General features: G+C 47.1%; 1 protein-coding gene across 21 annotated transcripts in view; it reads left to right on the forward strand.

Annotated features, from left to right (window-relative positions):
- Positions 1-22,398, forward strand: part of PTK2 (protein tyrosine kinase 2) — a 170,760-nt gene that overhangs the window by 95,133 nt on the left and 53,229 nt on the right. For 12 of the 21 annotated variants that reach the window (XM_040261728.1, XM_040261714.1, XM_040261729.1 and 9 more), the window contains 5 exons: positions 957-1,074; positions 4,238-4,268; positions 7,506-7,558; positions 17,962-18,045; positions 18,975-18,992. In XM_040261728.1, the coding sequence (XP_040117662.1) occupies positions 957-1,074; positions 4,238-4,268; positions 7,506-7,558; positions 17,962-18,045; positions 18,975-18,992 (304 nt within the window). The remainder of the gene's footprint in view (positions 1-956; positions 1,075-4,237; positions 4,269-7,505; positions 7,559-17,961; positions 18,046-18,974; positions 18,993-22,398) is intronic. The other 9 variants (XM_040261724.1, XM_040261727.1, XM_040261721.1 and 6 more) reach the window with 2 other exon arrangements.

Genomic DNA, 22,398 nt, shown 5'->3' on the forward strand with positions numbered 1-22,398 from the left:
TCCCCTGGCCCCCTCGCGCTCCCCTGGCCCCCTCGCGCTCCCCTGGCTCCACACTGCTGCCGCCCCCGCTGAGAGGTTTGTTCTGTTCGCGAGGCTTCTCTCATCTCGTTCTTGTTCTTCCTGCTTTGTAATCCTGGCATTTCTGAGGCTCCGGGCAGTACATTTGATTCTCAGAATTAAACCAATGATGCCATGAAATACTGAAACCTTCAAATTTCCTGAAAATCTCTCAGTAATTTCCTGTCCGCATCATGATTTTCAGACTGTCCTCCTTTCTGTTTGCTACCCCCAGACAATACTTAGGATGATGCAGGTGAGCTGAGTTGTTCCTTTAGAAGGAAGTTATGAAGACTGTGAGTTAGGACGTAATTGTGTTCGAAAGTAAAAATACCACTCTGATTATCTCCTGGATAACATTTAATGACAGGTATTTTAGGAAATGTATCATAATTGTGTGTTTTGCCTTGAAAAAAGTGATTTCTAAGCTCTTAGGTAGAGCATGCTCTGCATGCTCAAAATAATGAAATTCCGCTTATTTTTTTTAAGGTTAGAAAAATTATGATGGATGGTTTATAAAAGTCTAGTCCACGCTTGTCTAGTTTCTAAAAGAAGCCATAATTGAGCTTACTAATTTTCTAAATTCTTAATTAGAGTATGCCTAAGGGGCCAGACCTTCTGTAGGAAACATTTTTTTCCCCACCTCTTTTTGCTCTAGAAAGTGACTCTAAGCGATTTAAGTGTCTTTTTCTGTCTGGCTCTGCCTTCTGTCACACATTCTAGGGATAAGATCCTTAAACACCACGCTCCCTTTTCACTGAGACCTGATGGCAGATCTTGTCTCACTCCCACTCTTCTGTGGGCTCAAGTGTGTCTCGGTCTGATGTCACGGCACAGCTGGCCCTCTGAGGAGCGGAAGGAACAATGACTGCTCTCTCTGGCTCTTCTCCCCTGTCCAGCCCCTGACGGTCACAGCCCCGTCCCTGACCATCGCCGAGAACATGGCCGACCTGATCGACGGGTACTGCCGCCTGGTGCACGGGGCCACACAGTCCTTCATCATCCGGCCCCAGAAAGGTGAGCCGTCCCCTGCCCCAGCCTCCTCCATGCCGCTGCCAGGCTCGCCCACAGCCCGAGCCCTTCCTTCAGGTCACTCTGAACGTGAAGAGCAAACAAATAATTCAGCCGAGCAAATCTGTATTCCTGCTTTTCTAGGGCAGCAACTCAGCTCACAGCCTACGAGCTGGGTTTGGATAGAGCTTAAAGGACACGTGGTTTGTGTTCAGACCCTTTTGATTTGAGCCACAGCCTTAAAGTATTGTCTCAGTTACCATTAGTGTTTTTTTAATAAACTTTTGGGATTATGTTCAAGGGATTTTTTTTTTTAAGTCCCTATGACTCATATAAATAAGTCTCTTTCCTATTTTTTGTTAAAGCTCTCAAAAGCTTAGAGCAGTTAGAGAGCAAACTCAGTCTGAAGCATAATATGTTGAATCCTTGGAATGGGGCTGAGTCTCTGCAGCGTTTTGCAGAGGGTTAAGACGCAGTGTGTCCGAGGGTTTGGATTTCTGAAACAAAGCAGGAAAAAAGCAGGCTTTGGAATTACATTGACCGATGGGTTCACATCATGAGCGTGTGCCATCTGCTAAGTACTTAGCTTCTTGCGCCTCAGTTCCATCCAGGAAGGCGAGAAGAGTGGTACTTGCTTCTGTGGTCTCCGCGGGAAGCAGGGTGGGAATGGCCTCTCGTTGGAGGCGGCTCAGGGAACCTACAGTGTCACAGACTTCAGAGCTGCTGCTCGATCCCGTGTGATCGTGACCGCACTGGATGAGCCTTGGCTTGGGGACTTCTCATCCTTAAGGAGGAGCAGTACCTGCTTTGTAGCATGGGAGGTGGGTCCAGGTCCACAGTTGCCCCCATCACGCTTCTGCTCTGGGCAGGCGGACACAAGATCCCTACCAGCACTCCCCCACCCCCGCCGCGGGAAGGACTATCAGAGGAGGAGTCGGGGAGACGTGAGGGACACAGATGAGGCCCCGCACTCCTGGTGTAGACACTGCAGAGTCCTGCAGCCCAGCGGTCCAGTTCTCTGTGCTGACAGCAGGTGGAGGGCGTGGGGGTGGGGGATGAAGCAGAGGCATCACTGGGACCTTTGTTTAAACCTTTGTTAGTGTCAGGATGTCATACTCTGAGAACAGTATCTAAAGCCATCAGCCAAAAGGCCAGTAAGTACATGAATTCCAGGACGTGAATAATCTGGCAGAACTTTTTTTCCACCATGATCAAACCAATAAAATCTATTTATTTATTTTCCCCCTAAAATGGAGTGTGTGTTATGATAGCTTTTTTAATGTGAAATACAGTAATGAAGTTGCTTTTAGAAATATCTAAAGGCTCCTCTCATTTAAAATTTTTGCATTCATGAGCTCTTGAGTTTTCATTTTGTGCTTTAAATGAAGAGCATTGTTTAAATGTTTTAGGAAAGTTGCTTCACATAAAGATAGTATTCTGTTAAAAATGTTAAGTGTACTATAGCACCTGTCTTCTTTTTGGTAAATAATTGTTTTATTTCACCCTAATTTACCAAAATATTGTTCATCAATTTGTTGGTATATGAAAAAATAACATTCAGACATTAGGCATTAAATGTTTGAAGCTTTAACATCTTCTTGGGTTGGTTTTTAGTTGACTTTTTTTCCCTGTTGGAAGAAATATTTTGATATCAAATCTCATGAAATGAGACATATTAAATTCTTCATTCATATGAAGACAGTATAAATGAAATCGCTTCTCATAAAACTCTAGTAGGTCCGAGGCTTTTATCAATTTTATGTGGTCTTTATAGAATTAATTATTAAGCCTGATAATTTACTTTATTCTAAATCACAGCATATGTACTTGTGACTATTTTATAATAGATTGCTAAAGTGAAGTTATATTGCCTAATTGAAATAATATTTAAAGTCACATGTTTTTAATGGATTATAATTAGAAATATGTGGACAGGAGTACATGTACACTTTCTAATTTAGTTTCTTAAAATTTCAAATAAGTGTAAAATATGTTTCTACAACTCTAATGCACCATTTTCCTGGTACATGCTTTAAGGAACAGTTGCATACATACACATCTGTTCTCTCTAGGTTATGAACTGCTTCATAGTAAGCAACATGCATGTGTTTGTGAGTGTAATGGTTCTAAGTGACGTCTAAGTTCTACAGATGAGTGCTGATGTGCCCAGATGGACTTTGTTAAAAGGCTCTGTGATCCACCATAATTGCTTCAATTTAGAAAGTGCTTTTATAGGTGGTATCACTGGGACAGAAAACTCTTAAGAGTCACAAGCCACGTGCCTGAACCACCTTCCACCAGAGTTGCTGTGTGACCCCTGGCCTTCTTGTGGGGCCTTATCTAACTTTTCCTTTAATTTAGAGAAAACTCAGTGGCAGTTTTTCAATTTTTAGTTAAATTCTCCTCAGAGGAAAGACTTGTGCAAATTAGGGTCATAATTTCATATTACCAAGACAAGAGTAACCCTTTTCCCAGGGAGCCAGGGCACTGGTGGGACAGCTTTACCACCAGGTTAATCCAGATAAGAGAGATTAAACCAGGGGTTCCGTGCTTCCTGGTTCACTAAGGACGGGTGGGGAGCGCGCCTCCTCAGGCCCTGAGCAAGTCCTGAGCTCCCCTGTGATGCCCAGGCCGGAGCCCAGCCGTCATGGCGGGGGCTCGGCCCCCATGTAGGGCCCCCGCACCTCCCCCAGCTGCATCCCTGGGCCTCCTCAGGCTCTGAGGCTGCTGGCCCCTCGGCTGCCTGGGACCCACGTTCCTCTGGCAGCTACAGAACCGGTGGGTTTGTTTCCTTTGAATTTCTGTGTTCCCTGTATAGGTTTTGGAATAGCCAGACCTATGCAGGGTGTTCAGTCTTTGTAAAGAATGTTGGCTTTGATTATGAAAAATTCTTTCTTCTCTAACATCTCCTGGGAAGAACAGCTTTCTCCTGTTTATCCCTTAGCCTGGTTTTGAGAGGCAGCGCCTTTCCTATAGTCTGCACCTGTAGACAGCATGTTTGTCATAAATACTGAAAATAAAGCTGTGATAACCCATCACAGGCATATAACAGCTTCTTTTAAAGGGTTATTGCTAAAATTCTGGGGTAGGACTCGTCTTCTTTCTCTGGTTTCCACATGCAGTCTTTTCCAAAGGAGCCTCATCTCTCTCTTTTCATTTTTTCCCACAGAAGGTGAACGGGCTTTGCCATCGATACCAAAGTAAGTACCGCTCTGTGTGCCTTGTTACTCCGTTGCGTTAGAGACTGAAAGTCTCCATGCTGTGTTTTACATTTGCCTGAGTAATCAAATTTCTACATGTATGATTAGGAAATCAGAAAACAAGTATTTCCAGGAAGAAATCAGTTGTGAATCATCTAAAGTATTTAGGTTTGTTGTTGTTGTTTTAATTCATTTATTTTTTATTGAAGGATAATTGCTTTACAAGTATTTAGGTTTAGTCAGAAGTGTAAAGTGAATCTTCCCCTGAAGTTCAGTAAGAAGCTCAAGAATAGTAGTGATAACAGGAGAGAGGTCTATTGTCAGATGGTTACTATATAGGTGACGACAGTCTGCATAAAGACCTGAAAGTCAGTACCATTCTGGCTATTTTCCAAGTGAGAAAATTAAAGATATGCAACTTATGTTAATTTTAAAATGTGTTTGTGTCACGGATTTCATAGTAGATACTTTAATCTGTAAAAGTAAAGAAGACCCGAGCTTCTCTGTCCTCAGCCAGTGTGCTAGGGATTGGGGAGCAGATGAAAGGCAGCACGCTCACAGTCAGATATGCAGCTGGGTGCCGAGAGCTCAGAGGGAGGGACTTGAGGAGACGCCTCTGGTGCTGCACGAGAGCTAAGGGAGCAGAGCCTGGGCGCCTCTGACCTGTCACTCCCTCTCCTCCACTGCCAGTCTCTACCAGTCTCTCCCTTTCTGCTTCTGAACTGTCAGGCCCATGCACTTCACCTGCCCACCACCGTCCCCGGTTGTTAGCTGTTAAGGACCTGTCTGGGCTCTACTAGCAGACTCCTGGGTCGGGGTCCCCTGAACCACCTCGTGCAGGGATTCTCTAGAAGGAATGCCCAGGACTCGGCGCATAAAGGCTCTCGTGGCTGCGATGCATGACAGCCCAGGGAGAGCGCAACGGCGTGGGGTCCAGAGGGGCCAGGCAGCCCCGGGGCCCCTCTCTCAGGGGCACAGGCAGGACACGTGGAGAGTGGTCTCCAGGGAAGCTCGTGAGAGACTCGGCGCCCTGCCTTGATGCGGGCCTGGTCACGTGTGCACCCTGTGCTTGGCGTGTGCCCAGATCATGGGCCATATGATTTGCACCATTGGTCTCAGGACAGGGAGCCGTCCTGATGAGTAGGGATGGTGGCAGCCCTCCTCAACACCAGCCAGGGGCTACCCTCAGAGGACTGCGCCTCAAACCTCTGGCTCCCATCCTCTGCACGCCTCTGCCGGTCTTCTCTGCAGCATCGGGAGAGAGCTTTCCTCTCAAAGCCCTCTGTGGATGCTGCTGCTCTTAGATAAATGCCCACATCCTTCAGCTGGCTGGGGACAGGCTGTGTGGCCTCTCCAGCCTCGCTTCTGCTCCTGTGCTCAAGCTTCAGCCACACTGAACTCCCTTCGGCTCCTGGAGCCCACGTCCCTCCTTCAGCAGGGCCCTGCTCAGGTCTCACCCTGCATCACCTCATCTGAAAACCCCCCATCACCCCAGTCCTGGAAGCAGCCCTGTGTTTTTCCGTAACTTATCTGGAGTAACAGTCACCTCTCTGCTGTTCTCGCCCTCGGGCTTCACTGATGGCTGGGGCCACAGGGCGTGTAGACCTGACACAGGACAGTATCTGGCACCCAGTAGGTACACAGTAGCTGGGCAAGCGAGTGGTGGGGTGGGTGAGACCATGTCTCTCAGCTTTTAGGCATTGTTTCACAAACCCAACAACATTTAATAGATTTGTATTAATGTTATAAATTAATGAATATTAATTTATTAAAATTATTGATGTTTATTAATAAAATCAGGCAAGGAATTAGTGCCAGTTGTAGAAAGTCTTTGAGAGACAACTTTGTGGATTAAATGCATAGGAATTGTAAATAGAGACGTAAAAGTGAGGAGTAAGGGAGTAGGTTAGAAGTGCTAACAGATACTAGAAAGGAGCAGGATTGTGTTGTTACCACTGATCAGAGAGGTGCTTGTGAGCAGGTTGATTCAGAAGAGTGCCCCAGCCCACAGCAGAGGACGACCCGGCATGCTGTCTGCGGGACAGAGGCAGAGGACTGTGGCCTGTGTGTTAGGAACGCGCACCTGTGACCTCCTGATAAATGCAGTTGAGAGGGAATTATGATTAGTTAGGTGGCTGCAGTGGAGGAGCTGGTGGTTTGTTAGAACACTCTGGTTAAACTTTTATAATGGACATACCACTTCAAACATGTAGCAAATTCAGTAAAAGAACTGAAGTGTGTGGCTTTGTGCTATAAACTTCCCTGGTCACTCAGTTGGTAAAGAATCCACCTGCAATGCAGACTTCCTGGGTCAGGAAGATGCCCTGGAGAAGGGAATGGCTACCCACTCCAGTATTCTTGCCTGGAGAACCCCATGGACAGCGGAGTCTGGTGGGCTACTGTCCATGGGGTCGCAGAGAGTGAGACACGACTGAGCGACTAACACTTCCTAGAGGTTGTACAGTTGCACATTGACTATTTCTAGTTCTCAAAAGGGATATATTAAGCTCCAAGATTTCCAATATAAATTCTGTTTACTAAGGAAAATTCCTGTTCAGTACTTCTAGAGTAAATGTTTATGTATCAGAAAAAAAGTTTTCTTTTATGAAAAGAGCAAAATAATTTTGACACCTGAAGACTATAGGGCTCCTTTTTCCTCTCTGTTTTATGCTTTTTCAAAAAGTTTGAATTGAACTATACTTGGATTTTTTTTTTTTAATGTGCTTAAAACCTTTGGCCAAAATGTTACTTTATGTGGATGTGTGTGTAAAACACTACCATTGTTGAGCCATGTCATGAAACAAATAATCAGATGTGTTAACCTTACCTGTGCCAGTCTGTAAATAATGACGATATGTGTCACCATCCTGCCTGCTCTTAGACACGCTCTAAACAGCGGCAGGGCCAGTGCTGTGTCCAGAGCACTCTTCAGTTGCGGGCGTCTCCCCTTGGCAGCCCAGCATCTAAAGTAATTCAAGCCATGTGCACCACGTTCAGTAGTGCTGTGGTTCAGCGTTCCTTCCCTCGTCGGTCTGCACTTCTGGTCTTTAGAACATTAAAGGAGGCTTTAAGGACCTCGGGTGGTAGAATCTGGTATTTCACAAAGTCACCCTCTGGACTCTGCTGTCTCTCTGGGAGAGGGCACAGCCGTCCTGGTTCTGGGCAGCTGGCGTGCGCGTGAATGCCAGCAGCGTAGTCTGGAGAGTGGAGCGCTCACGCTTTGCACCTCTGTTCCAGGCTGGCCAACAGCGAGAAGCAGGGCGTGCGCACCCATGCGGTCTCCGTGTCAGGTAAGAGGCCGCGCGGGCGGCAGGGGGGTGCCCACAGCGGTGGGAGGGGGCCCCACGTGTCTGACCTCTGCTCATTCTTATGAGGATTACATCTTTCTAGGCTAGCTTATGAACGTTAAGGATTAAAGTTATTTAATTTTTAATACTTAAAAATAACTTTTAAATTTGTATAATTTTACAGTAGTAGATTACTCACAAATTACTTAGAATTCCAAGTAATGTTTCAGTTTTAATGCCATGTTGATTATATTTAGAGTGAAAATGTTTGCTTTCGAAGCTGCCATTATAATTTATGCTTGCAGTTCAGAAATTAACATAATATGCTTTGTATATATATATTTTTTTTGAAGTTCAAGAGGTGTGGAACATTTGTAAACAGCTTTTTTTGTTAACAGTTAACATAAAATGGAGTTTGAATATTGCTTTTTAAAAATTATAGTTAAGATACTGACATAAGCATTATCTTAACTATTTACTGGTGTGATGAGCATGGTGTGCTTTCTGTGATGTTTCTCAAAATACATGTGCCTTTTCCCCCCCAATTAAAAATGTAGAAAATAGAGGAAAGGTGGGAAAAAGCATCTTCTATGGACCCAGGTTTGGCATCTTAAAATACATATGCTATACATGTGTATGTATACATGTAATATACACATGTATATCCATATGCACACATATATAGTATGTTCTCATCTGTGTCACATTTCTAAAATAACAGTCTCCTAAAGCTCTACTCTCTGACAGTCCGACTTAGAAGAAGTCTAATTCCTGTTAATTTACCTTGAGTGAATTTTTACCTATAATTTAGTTTTATGTATTTGCCTAGTTGATGACTGAATTATTTGTTAATGTTCCAGCATACAGATATAATTGCTTATTTTTTTTTTATCATCCACAAACATCCCACAACCCCCTTGTCAAGAAATATTTGTGTTGGTATTCATTCTTTCATGCTTAGCCAGAGGTGCTCTAGTGAGGAACCTCGTGGGGCAGGTGTGTGGGGGAGCCCTGCGGCTCAGGAGTCAACCCCTTCCTGATGTGGGGAGAGGCCTGTTCAGTGCCGGAGCTTGTGCTGCCGGGCGGTGCCGGACGCCAGCAGCCTCCCCTCAGCCCAGGGTGACGTGCGGGGGCTGAGTAGCTCAGCGTCTCCAGTCTGCGGCAGCACAGGAGATTCGGCAGGCAGGGAGCAGGCCCTCCGGGGTTGTGATCTAGTTGGAAAGAGAGGCCACCGCCTGCCTGAGTGGCCCGGTGGTGGAGGACTTTGTCAGTTGCTGGCATCAGAGGGTGTTTTGTGCCGTGCTCCACAGAAGAGGAGCTATCCAGCCAGCGCTGAATCATTCCTGAGCACTCCAGTCCTCCCCCGCTAGACTGGAAGTGGGCCTGGGCGGCAGGCTGGGAGGCACTGGTGGTCCTCACCGACCTGGGCGCTCCCGTGCTCCGCAGCCACTCCGTGTGATGCTGAGCTGACACGCCGTGCTGGGCTCATCACGACTCCGGGTGGTGACGAAACATGACAGGCCTCACGGAAGCTTCGGGTCTCATTTCTTCCATTTCCTCATGTCCTCAGCGTTTTTTCCACAGCTGCCCGTTAGGACACTGTGGGTGTCATTTCTCCCAATCCCCCAGTCCTGATCCGCCTTCACTGTCCTCCCTGGGCACCCTGGACTGGAGTTCACCCGGCAGCCCCTTCTCTACAGCAGCTCTCGGGGTGCTCCCCCCTTTATTGAATGTAGGTAGGTGATTCCCTTGGCAGAATCTTTTCTCAGCTTGGCCCCGAGGCTTCCCAACGTCTCTGCACAGCCCGCCTATCCAGCCTGCCCCCATCCTCCACACGGTCTTCACGCAGTTCTGTCGGGCGTCCAGCCCCTCTGCCCACCTCCTTCCCCCTGTAGTTCTGCTCAGACTGCTCCACCGGCCAGTACAGCCTTTTCATCATCACACGTCAAAATCTTTCCATTCTTCAGAGTCAGTGATGCTGTTCCACACATGGCCACCACTCTGGTGGGTCACAGAACCACCAAACCTTCATTCACAGGCCACAAAGAACGTTCCATGTCCCATGAATATTCAGTGACTGGTCTTACCTCTTAGATTCCTGTTACTCCTTCGTCACCCCACTCATGACTTGCTCCCTTCCGTGGAGTTGGACTCACAGCATGCAAAGACTCTTGAACACGCCATCCTAGCAGTATGGCTTGCCAAGAGCTGCGCCTTGCACTTAGCTCTTAAGCTGTTAAGGTGACACCTAGATGATCAGGACTTCTGCCAAACCTCAAGATTCTTTCTTATCTGGTAGCCTAGAAACCACATGGGTGTGCTGTGGTTAACCTCAGCCACCCACAGACTCAGTGGAGCACCATGCCTGTTCCCCACGCCACAAGCCGATCTGTCTCCAGGATGGTGGGGTGGTGGCTGAGGCTCAGCCTGACTGTGGCCAGCAGTTGTGACCTGCTTTTCTGTCATAGTCCATCCTGTCCCACCCCAGCAAACCCTGCAAGGTGGCTATTTGTCCAGTCTTAGAAATTCCATCATCAGGTGCTGCTGAGTGCCTGCTCTGTGCTAGGCATTGTTCCAGATGCTGTGGTGCACGGTGGACAGAGCCAGGTTGCTCCCATGTGGAGCTGATGTTCTGTGCAGGGGACAGAGACGCTGAATTAAAATCAAGCAGGCACATGGAGAGTGAGGGTCGGGGTCCAGGGATGTCCCTCTGAGCAGTTGACTGAATACAGTGAGACTTGGGGCCTGTAGACACTGGGACAGCGAGCGCCAGGCCCTGCAGCAGGAGCTTGGCAAACTCAGCACCAGCCAGAGAGCTCTGCGAGGCCGGGGCAGGGCAGGTGAGGGCACATGCAGTGAAGAGGTGACAGCTCTCTCCTTATTAGGCACTCAAGGGGCTGTGCATAGTATTAGATGTTACAACCCTGTGACGACCTCCCAAGGTCTTTATTATCTCCCCATTTCACAGACAAGAGCAAAGAAATTCAGAGAGGGCTTGTTCGGTATCACACAGCTTGAAAACGATGGAGCAAGGACTGAACTCAGATTGTTCTTGCCCCCTAGGTTATGTTGCCTTTCAGTAACAGTTTAAGGGAAATGACCCCAAGTACAGATGAAGAATCAGCTGGGAAGATGGGGAAACTGGGACTTGCCTGATTCTCCTATTTTTTATACAGTCACAACTGAGAAGCTCTTCCCCAGTCTTTAAGGCTGGCTTCAGATGCCACCCCCTTCTAGAAGCCCTCCCTGCCTATTCCAGGACTCTCCTTCCTCAGAGTTGTCTCGCCTGCCATACATGCCACTATTGTGGATAATCTTTAAATAGATACAAGCTTAGAAACCTTCTTATCCCCTAGACCACAACTCCATCATAGACAAAGACATGTTCTATTTGTCGTTACTGTCTGGGACAGAGTGCTCAGGGATTGTTTTTAGGTGAATCGGGTGCCCGAGCAAGGTGCAGAGTGGTGCTAGGGCTTGGAGGACTGTGCTTTGGTGGGGGAACAGAGGGAGAAAGACAGGGGCCCTCAGAGTGGATAGTGGCCTCGAGAGCCACTGGGCTCGCAGACTCCCCAAGTGCTGGTCATGGTGAACCCTTCTGCATGCACCCCTAGGCAGTTTGGGGCAAGGGGTCTGGAGGCCAGCCAGTGGGAAGGCTGAAGTCTGGATGTCAGCAAACAGTCCCCAGCTCACGATCACAGGTTCCAGGCCCTCCTGCGTATCTCTTGGTGAGGAAGTAGAGTTTCAGACCATCCTCACTAGGGTCCAGTTTACAGTCAATGTCCAGTATATGCAGTCTTGTCTCTGAGATCTGGAGTTTCTAATGTAAGTGTGAGATGAGCCAGTTTACAGTCCATGTCCAGTATATGCAGTCTTGTCTCTGAGATCTAGAGTTTCACTCGAATGTAAGCGTGAGATGAGCTGGTTTATAGAAATATGCAGCAGAATAGAGCATTTCCCTGGGCACCTTCTCTGAGGGCCTAGAGTCAACTTTTCTAGCCTATGTGTATGATTTTAGGAAACGTGTTTCTTCTGGAGCACAGTTAGCAGTACGTGGAGAGTCCTTCGCTTGTCCTAAGGGGTCTGTGTGTGACAGAGAGGGGCACCCTGAGTAGGTGGGGCGTTGAGCAACGTTTGTGTGGATGAAGATTCCCCGGAATGCAGGTGCTTCGTTCACTGAACAAAGCTGAATTTTAAATATTCGAAAGGTACAAACTTTGGTTTTCGGTTAGTTTTTGTGTTTCAAGATTCTGTTTGTCTGTTTTAAGTAACCAGGCCTCTAGTGAAGCAGTGGGACCTTAAGTGTAACAGAAATGCTGATGACCTGTGACAACCACTTCACTGTGCCTGTGGCTCCTGTCACACGTCTGGGTTGTGGTAACAGGGCTGGAGATCAGAAGACCGTGTTCTCTCTTCTGTGTCTGTCACCACAACCAAGGCCATGACCTTTTCCTTTTGTTAGAAATGTTTGGTTTGATTGTCTCTGCTGAGCCCTTGGTGGTGAACAAATGTATCACTCTGTAGTGATACTTTGCGATGGGATATTTATTATAAATTAAAAAAAAAATTTTTTTTTTTGCTTTGTAACAAATTCTGGTTTAGTTGTTAACCTTGCAGCATCATTCCAGCTGTTTAAAAGGGCTTCTCTAATGCGCTATGGAAATTTGTTTTCCTATCCTTTTTTTTTTTTTGGCATCAGCACTGTTTCAGGGGATGATTTTGGCTTGATACCTAGATCCCTGTTCTTGGGTTTTGGTGGCTTTTTGAAAAATTGTCTTTCCTTATGGTTTGGTGAGTGGGTTGGTAGCAAAATAAGATTTTTGGTAAAAAGGACAGAAGAATTCAGCTATAACTGTGAACATGTTCATTTTTCCTACCTTGTCATTGAAAATTGGGGAATCACTTTTAACCATTTTATGTGTGTGTATCCAAAGAGCACGGACTGTTTCTGGATTGTCAATGAGGATGCTAAATCTTAAAAATAAAAATTATTTTAAAATTGTCTATAATTAAAAAATAATAATAAAATAAAATTACATATAGTGACTAAAAATTATCCTAAACTAAAAGTTGACAGAATAAATGTCATTTGCATTAAGCTGCTTCATTACAAATTCTAAAGCAGCTACTTAATATATGTAGAAGTGGTTTGTGAAGTTCTGTAAAATATGAGGTGGTATATGTGTTGTTGTTCAGTCGCTAAGTCATGTCTGACTCTGCGACCCCATGAACTGCAGCACACCTGGCTTCCCTGTCCTCCACTGTCTCCCAGAGTTGGCTCATATTCATGTCCATTGAGTCAGTGATGCTATCTATAATAATTGCGTTTTTTTTCTCCTTTTTTCTCACGGTCTCTGAAGCGCTAAGCCTGCTATTCATTGGCTGCACTGCCACTGCTTTGTAAATACAAGTAGTTACCTACCTACGAGTGAGGCTCAGAGATTATGCACTCGCATAAGCATTGTCTTGTTTAAGCCTCAGGACAGTCTTCCTCCCTTTCCCACTTCACAGGTGAGCTGGGGTGGTGAGGTGTGGCTCACGTAGCTAGCCAAAGCAGAGAGCCTGGTGCAAACCCAGATCTGGGTTCTGAAACCCACTGTCTTCTCATCAGACCACACAGAGATGTTGGAAGGCAGGAGGTGTCAGTGTGAGAAGGGAGGAGTATTTTCCTGGAAGAGTCTGAGTCCGATTTCAGGGTGGTTTTTCTTCCATTTATCAGGAATAGCAATAGCATAGTGTTGACTCATTTCTGACTGTGCTGTTGGAATCCAAATATCTGCCCTGCCTTCAAGTTTGAATGAGTCTCTTTCGTCTGGTTTACAGCCTAGTTTCACTTTTGGTAACTGATTTAGAAGGTAGTCTCCGTCTATACTGAAAGCTTGATTTTAAGTGAAAGCTTTCAGGAATTGTTTAAGTGCCCTAATTTAGAGTACTGTCGCCTAGTACAGGGGTCCCCAAGCCCCCGGACTGTGGACCAGTACCGGTCCTTGGGTCCTCAGCTTGTTAGGAACCAGGCTGCACAGGAATAGGTGAGCTGCAGGCGAGGGAGCCAGGCTTCACCTACTGCCCCCCTTCACTCAAATGACCGCCTGAGTCACCTCCTCCCTTTGAGTCATAGAAATACCGTCTCCCATAAATCTAGTCCTTGTTGCCAAAAAAGTTGGAGATTGCTGGCCTATTACCTGTGAGGCTAATTTTTGTAAATTAAGTGCCTTATGACATAATTTAATCAAACTAATGCTACTGATGGTTTTTATGTGCACTGGTGGCTTAACGTAAAGAATCCGCCTGCAGTGAGGGAGACCTGGGTTCAATCCCTGGGTTGGGAAGATCCCCTGGAGAAGGGAATGGCTACCCACTCCAGTATTCTCTCCTGGAGAATTCCATGGACAGAAGTCCATGGGGTCACAAAGAGTCGGATATGACTGAGCGACTTTCACTCACCCACTCATGTGGTAAGTATTGGGGGTTTGACTTATTCACAGTACTTGTCTTACTGGAAATGCTTCTGATTCCGACAATCATAACTAGAGTCCTGCGGTCAGTGTGGGGTTAGGAGAGACGTTTAGCGGTCTCTGGCTGGGTGGGGGCAGGGTGACTGATCGTGTTGTACCTGAAGGAGGAAGTTGTGATCGGCAGAATACCTTTGCCCCCAACCCCCACCCCCCGTGCTGTCTCCTTTCTCCCAGCACCCCTCCTCACACCATCGTTAACAGCATCTGGATTCTCCCTCTTCACACCATTGTTACAGCGTCTGGACTCCTTTGCCTCTCTTGAGATTTTGCAGCCCTCTCCTCTTTGGCTTCTACAGGAGTCCCATGGGTTCTGAACTACCCACAGCGTGTGTTGTAGGCTAATGCCCTGAAGAAGCACCAGAGCCAGGCTGGCTTCCTACTCCTCAGCTGCAGGCTGGAGATGGGCAGACACATGTAGGACCCCCAGCGGGGACACTTTCAGATGAAAAAGAATCCGAATGAGATTGGAGCAATCATGAGTGCAACAGAAATTTACAGAGGATACTTACTCGGGTAAACTCCTTCCAGGCCCCAGGTCTGTCCTCAGGCCCTGTGGATGTAGTTTCCAGAGTAGAGTGTGCCCTGCTGCGCCTTGTTGGCCCTACTCAGGGAGAGGCTGTGTGCTGCTGCTTCCTCAAGAGCACTCTGACCTGTATGTTCCGAGCTCTGGTCGGTAGGAAAGTGTCCCTCGTGGTGGCCAGGGTTTGGGAGTATTTGGCTGATGAGCCATCTTATTCTCCTTGCTCCTGAGAAATCTGTATGCAGGTCAAGAAGCAACAGTTAGAACTGGACATGGAATAACAGACTGGTTCCAAATCAGGAAAAGAGTATATCAAGCCTGTATATTGTTACCCTGCTTATTTAACTTACATGCAGAGTACATCATGTGAAATGCGAGGCTAGATGAAGCACAAGCTAGAATCAAGATTGCCAGGAGAAATATCAATAACCTCAGATATGCAGATGACACCACCCTTATGGCAGAAAGTGAAGAAGGGCTAAAGAGCCTCTTGATGATAGTGAAAGAGATGAGTGAAAAGTTGGATTAAAACTCAACATTTGGAAAACTAAGATCATGGCATCCGGTCCCATCACCTCATGGCAAATAGATGGGGGAACAATGGAAGCAGTGACAGACTTTATTTTGGGAGGCTCCAAAATCACTGCATATGGTGACTGCAGCCATGAAATTAAAAGATACTTGCTCCTTGGAAGAAAAGCTATGACCAACCTAGGTAGCATATTAAAAAGCAGAGACATGACGTTACCAACAAAGGTCCGTCTAGTCAAGGCTATGGTTTTTCCAGTAGTCATGTATGGATGTGAGAGTTGGACTATAAAGAAAGCTGAGTGCCAAAGAATTGATGCTTTTGAACTGTGGTGTCGGAGACTTGTGAGAGTCCCTTGAACTGCAAGGAGAGCCAACCAGTCCATCCTAAAGGAAATCAGTCCTGAATATTCATTGGAAGGACTGATGCCAAAGCTGAAACTCCAATACTTTGGCCACCTGATGGTGAAGAACCGACTCATTGGAAGAGATCCTGATACTGGAAAAGACTGAAGGCAGGAGGAGAAGGGGACAACAGAGGATGAGATGGTTGGATGGCGTCACTGATGCGATGGGCGTGATGGGCGTGAATTTGAGCAAGCTCTGGGAGTTGGTGATGGACAGGAAGGCCTGGCTTGCTGCAATCCATGGGGTTGCAAAGAGTCAGACACGACTAAGCGACTGAACTGAACTGAATGAATAAACTTTGATAATCTTAAAATTTATTACTATTAATACAAAAAGCCCAAGTATCATCGTATGAAATATAAAAACAGATACTGTCCAAAGACCCAATTTTGGGGGTTGATTGTTTTTTTCTTTTTTTCATTCATAGAGAAAAAATTTAAAGGAAGGCTTGAAACTTTTAAAATATAAATTCCAGAATTTGACCTCATGGCTTTCTAGTCATGTGTCATGGATGCATAATAATTGTGGAATTTATTAAAAATCAAACTGCCTGACATAAGATAAAATGTATATGATATTTTTACATGCAAGGGATCATGTGAATGAATGGATATTGTTGTACTTTTGAATTTTTAGCTTTTTAACTCTTTATCCTGGGAATTTCCAAATACAATACAGAAGTAGAGAGAGTAGAACTATGTAGTGAATGTCCAGATACTCATCGCCCAGATTCAGTAACTAAAATCTAGTCGCTTCATCCCTGCCTGCACCCTCTTACTCCTCATTGCTCAGTTGGTAAACAGTCTGCCTACAACGCAGGAGACCTGGGTTCGATCCCTGGGTCAGAAAGATCCCCTGGAGAAGGAAGTGACAACCTACTCCAGTATTCTTGCCTGGAGAGTCCCATGGACAGAGGAGCCTGACAGACGACAGTCCATGGACTCACAAAGAGTCGGGCACAACTTAGTGACTAAACCATCACCTCTGATTGTCTTAAAGCACCTCTAAGGCATAGTCATCTATAAGTGTTTCTAGAAGATGAAGACTTTAAAAGCAGTTTTATTATACTATAAGAAAGTTAACAGTAATTCCTTAATGCCAGCTGTCCAGTCCGTGTTGCGATTCCTTGGTTAAGGCATTGTCATACTTGGTGTCGTCCAGTCGGGGGTCAGACAAGCGGTGCTGGGTGAGCTTGGCTGTATGCCCCTCCAGTCTCTGTGCGCTGTCTGTATTTATCTGTGGAGGAAATCATGTCCCTCACACTGTGCCCCATGCCCTGAGTCTGGCCAATTGCAGTTGTGTGACACTGTGCTGAGCGGGTCCCTCTTTGGCCCCTGTATTCCTGAATTTCCTATACTCTGATCGTTAAGGTTGAGAGGAGTTTGGTCAGGGAGCTGGGTGTGGGCTGAGGGAGGCAGGTGGGCAGATCTCAGCGACATGACTCGAGTTGTTGCGATGACAGCACACTCTGCGGAAATGTGGCCAAGTTGCTTCCATTCTTCCCGTTTCTGCTCCTAGCGTGGACTGGTGGCAGTAAGCTGCTGCCGTTCTCACCCTGAGCCCTGCCCTCCCGGGCCCACCCTGGGTCCTCAGCTTCCTTGACGATGCCCTGTGGTCTGCAGTTGAACTGTGTGTGCCAGCTGCGTCTTCTCCGTCATGGGGTGTCGCCCGTGCATATTAGAGGGATGGTCCACCCGTGTGTGGACCCCACCGCAACGTGTCTCCTGTGGCCCTCACCGCGCTGCAGTTGCCACGTCTCCAGCTCCAGGAGGGCTGGCATGCGTCTCGTTCATCCAGCAAGTGCCTAATAGAGAGAGAGTTGGCTTTCAAGAGAGTTTTCAGTACATGAATGACAGTGAATGAGGAGCAGATGCTGGTAGGCGGAGGGCTTCGAAGCCTTGTTTTCGGCTACCCTGGCTCCAGTTTTTTATGTGAAAGCAGTTTATTTGAGGTGTACACTTAAGGTCTGAGTCTTTGCTGATGGTTTGGGGGAAAGTGCTGATAAAGCTCTTTTACAGATCAAGAGCTGCTAGCTCTCCGCACTGCTCTCTTTGCGGTTGAACATTAGCTGCTCATGAGAGCCTGTGTCCATGGGTCTTTGTTGCTTATGTCATTGTGTGTCAGCTTTATTCTTCGTAAAGGCATCTGTACCTTTGCTCGCTCCGCTGGCTTTGTGGAGCTCGCTGACCTCTTCGTGTCTTGCTTAAAGTTTCAGTATCTAGTGCTACTCTTTCCTAAGAGGGAAAACTGCATTTTAAAATATTAATATATTTCTCAAGTCAATTATATTAAGAAATCAAATGTACCAGTAGTCACATAAAAGCATTGCAACTTTGTACTTGTCTTTATAGCTATGCCTTACAATGTAACATAAGTTTTCTCTGGTATTGAATAATATGTTTCTGTTTTTCTCTTCCCTCCTGCTTCTGTATAAGGAGTCAGTCACTGCCAACCTAAGGTTAAGAAGGCTAGGCGCTTCCTCCCCTTGGTCTTCTGTGCCCACGAACCTCCTTCTGCGGGTACTGCACTCAGCTTTTGCACAGGCTCTCCTCTTAACCACAGCTGACCACAGCGGCCAGGCGGCAGTCTAACGATGCTTGTAGATGGTGCCGGCCCCGGGGTCAGTGTAGTGCTGCCCGGCCAGGGCCTGTGGGCTGGGGTTCAAGGTGACTGTCTGTGGGCCGTCCTGATTGTCTGTTCGCTGGTGTTTAAATGCATGACAGGGCGAGAAGTCTCTTCCTGTGTGATCTCAGTGTTTTTTCAAAGGGGCCGGCAGGTACCACACCTTTCCCTCGTGGGTTTCCTAACACGGCATGTGAGTGATGGAGGAGGATGGTCCCAGTGAGCCCCGGGGTCTCCTCGCCTGCTTTGTGGGCAGATATTCAGGGATGCTGCAGAGGACGGGCAGCCAGGGCCCTGGAAGCATTATCTAGGAGAGGGAGATGATGAGGGTGTAGCAACCGGTACGGTCCTTCTGCAGATGCTGTGTAGATGAGAGTGGAAGTGCATCGGCAGAGCCCCGGGGCTCCCTGAGGAGGCCTTCTGAGGGCTGTTCCCTGCGCACACACTAATGACCCGCAGTTCTCATTTCTGTCCAAGAGGATGCACGTTCCTTGTGAGGATAGTAGACTTGTCTTTAACATTTAACGGTGAGAAGCTTAATGTGGCAGAAACACACCTAAACTGCTGTTTACCTGGGGTAATGTGAAGAGGCTTCAAACTTGCACTAATGCCCTCAAGTCGAGTAAACATGCTGACTCCTCCATCCTGCAGTCTTTCTTTTACCTTCTGAATTAGACTGGGAGGGGGTGGTTTTTGTGTTTTCCTTACACTATGATTTGCTTGTCATTTTAATAGTGTTTTCCCTTCTCTCCCCCTCCCTTCCTCTCTCTCCTCCCCTCCCCTTTCCCTTCCTCTCCCTTTCTTTGCATGCCACCTGGATCCACAGATGAAATTAGTGGGGACGGTAATATTTATTTTCACGTTTGTGTTGCTAATGTGAGATGATTATTTATGGATATAAATACCACTCAATTTTTAATGAAAGGCAAAATGTGGCTTAGATCCAACAGAGTATGTATGAAACAAGTGATGGTGTGAACCGGTGGTCTCTTTAGAGTTGCTCGGGGTTTCAACCCAAGAAGGGTCACCATCAGTTTCTTTACCACGTCTCACTGGTAAACTTGAGTTGTGTATATTCGTAGAGAATTTTAGAGATCTCATTATTAGAACTAGAGATAAACGGAAATTGTCAAACTGTTTCATTCCTTAGTGAGTGGGAGAGTCACACTCTCCCGCATCCGTGTGTATAGTGCCTCTTAGTCGGGAGGGGCGTGGCAGGAAGGAGAGAAGGAAAGTGGTCTCTTAAGAGTCACGGAGACTAAAGCAGTTACGGAGCTGTCAGCAGCTGTTATTTCCAGGCAGTTGAGGACAGCACTTCATAAGCTAGACATTCAAAAGGCACGTGTAGTGTCTTGCTGTTCATTTCCCTTGTGTGCTGCCTGCATGAAGCTTTGTACTCTTGTATAATAAGGAGTGAGGTTTTATAAAATAAAATTAAGGGGGATTACACTTTTCCTCACTATTCAGTGAGAAAAATACTTTGACTGAAGATTCCGTCTGTGCTCCTATCTGCCGGCGTGGTGACGTGATCCTTACGAGCAAAGTGCTTGCAGTGAAAGGTCTGAACTAAGTGTGAGGGGGAGAATGTTTCTGCCTCCCGGGACTTGTAGCCGGAAGCTCTGGACTGTGTGTCCCAGCTGATTGCTTGGTGGAGGCTGGTTGGAAGCTCCTCCGTGGAGGGTTCCCCGTGTGTCTGCCCTTTATCTGTGTGACTGCCAAGTCCCCCAGCAGGGATTCCGAGCGTAGCTAGGTGTTGTCTTCACTGGTGAGCAGAGGGGGTGAGAGACTGACTGTCCAGGGCTGCTGGATGAGTGGCCAGGTCCCAGGCTCCAGCCTTGCCAGCTGACTAGTTGGGTGACCTGCAGCAAAGCACTTGCCCCCTGGAGTCTTCATGTGTAGAAGGCCTCGGCGGTTGTTTGAGGATTACTGTGAAAGCATACAAATTAAAACAGATGAGAACAAGCAAGTGGTTATTACCACGTTGTTTATCTGAAGAAAACATTTTTTTATGCATTTTCCCCACATTTGGATTTCCCAGTACTATGAAACAGGGTGAGTATTATCCTCATTTACAGGTGAATCTGCTGAGCCTTAAGGATTTAGTCCTTGAGTATAAGGCAGAGATCCACAAACTAAGGCCCAAAGTCCAATTATAGCCCACACCTGTTTTTGTATTGCTCCTTGAGCTAAACAGGATTATTATATTTTTTTAAATGGTTGAGAGGAAAATCAAAGAATGTGGCATCAAAACTATGTGAAATTCAGATTTCCGTGTCCATCAGTAAGTTTCATTGGAACACAGTCATACCTTCGGTCATGAGCAGTCTGCTCACCCCTGCAATTTAAGTGGCAGAGTTAAGTGGTTGCAGTGGAGAATGTGAGGAGCAAGTCTAAAATACCTACTCTCTGACCTTGTACAGAAAAAGTGTGCTGACCCTGGTGCAGGTCACAAAGCAATGCAGCACCCTTCCTGGCTTCCTGAAGGCCCTCCTCCCCCTGGCCCCCACCCACTCCGCCTGCCGTCCCTGCGGCCTCCAAGGCTGACTGCAGGTTCGCCTGTCCAGGTGGCGTGAGGAGCTGTGATCGCTCGGTTGCACTGCACTGCTGGGCAGTGGCGTCCCTGTGCATGCGCTGCTCTGGGGGTGGTGCATCCTCAGGCCCGCCAAGGGCAGCAGGCCCAGCCTGGAGGTGGGGACAGACTCTCACTGCCCACCCCCTTCCCCACAAGGGGACGAGGGCACGTAGGAGGTTGGTGGGCTGCAGATCCTGGTCCAGTTCTGATATTTACAGCCAAGTGTCCGCTGCTCTGTCCCTCCCGCTCTCCAGACTGGGCCTTCTCAGGGACTCCAGAGGCATCAGGGACTCCAGAGGCATCAGGCCCTTGGGTGGCAGAGCAGAACCCGTGTGCGTGTCCAGGTTTCCAGAGCGACTTTACTAGGTCTGGCTCACCACCTTTGAAAATGAGAACTTGATACTTTTCCCTCCTCATTTCAGTTGTCATTTTCTGTCCTTTTAACATGTCTTCCCATCATTTTTATTTTACCGCATACTGTGACACCAAACACTGTAAATTACAGTGTTATCCAGGGTTTCAGAGGTCACCATTTTTCAAAGTATTTATTTTGAAATATTCAACTCATGGTCTGAAAAACCTTTCAGATTACAGTGTTACCCATGGTTTCAGAGGCCTCCATTTTTCAGAGTGTTCATTTTGAAATATTCAACTCATGGTTTGTAATTGTCTCCCAAGTGCACAGACCCACAAAAGCCTACCTGGGCACAGCCCGGAGCAAAGCTGGACCCACATTGGGGGTGAAGTCCCCAAGCACACTTAGGGGAGCGTGCTGAGGTCTCAAGATGCAGGGGGTCTGGTCTCACAAGATGAAGCCCCCAGAAACGCGGAAGGTGACAAAGAGCAGAGCTCGGAGCGCGGTGGCCCGGGCACTTTCCTGCAGGGCCCTCTAGTGCCTCTGGGGGCCTCGGGTTCCAGCCTGGGAAACAGGATGATGAGAGCAGGACCCTCCATGTAGGATTTTCCTGAGGTTAAGCAGTGCTGCGTGTAGTTGTTTGTGATGGTGTCTGGCAGGTGCCCAGGTCTCTGTTAGTCGTGACCACCATGATTAAGTGGAGCACACACAGCTCTTCCCTTCATTTGTGCCGAGATTTTTCAACCTGCCTCCTTTTTCCCTTATGTTTTCCTCCTACCATATTTGGGGGACAGGTGGTTTCAGGGTGGACTCCAGTTGTTCAGGAACCATTGAGTATGTAAAAGTACCTCTCATATCAGTGTCGTACTAGCCCATCATTGTAAAAACCAGGAAAGAAAAATGGAAACTAGAACCAAATCCATATCAAGAGTTCTTGGAGAAATACGCCAAGTTTTCTCACTTGAAAAGCCCTTCTGTATATAGAAGGTCACAGTAAACCTTTGTAGGTGCACGTGCCTTCACCAGTGTTGACCCTGCCACGTGAGAACCAGTTTGAGAAGAACACAGCAGCAAGAACTCCCTGTTTACCTGGCGTCACAGTATCCACACCCACACTGATCACAAGTGATGCCTGGGTGTTTGGGATAATCCCCAGAGCTTTTTTTTGTAGCATTCACGTAGCACCAAAAGACAGAAACTACAGACTCTTTCTTGTGATGGTGTAAACTAAAGTGTATGCAGCTTGTTTTTTTCCCCAAATCAGTTTTGTGTGCCAGCCTGATGTATGAGCCATCTTCTTTTTTCTCCCTGCGAGCAGTTCAG

The sequence above is a fragment of the Oryx dammah genome, unplaced genomic scaffold, assembly GCF_014754425.2.
Source record: "Oryx dammah isolate SB20612 unplaced genomic scaffold, SCBI_Odam_1.1 HiC_scaffold_19, whole genome shotgun sequence".
Lineage (NCBI taxonomy): Eukaryota > Metazoa > Chordata > Mammalia > Artiodactyla > Bovidae > Oryx > Oryx dammah.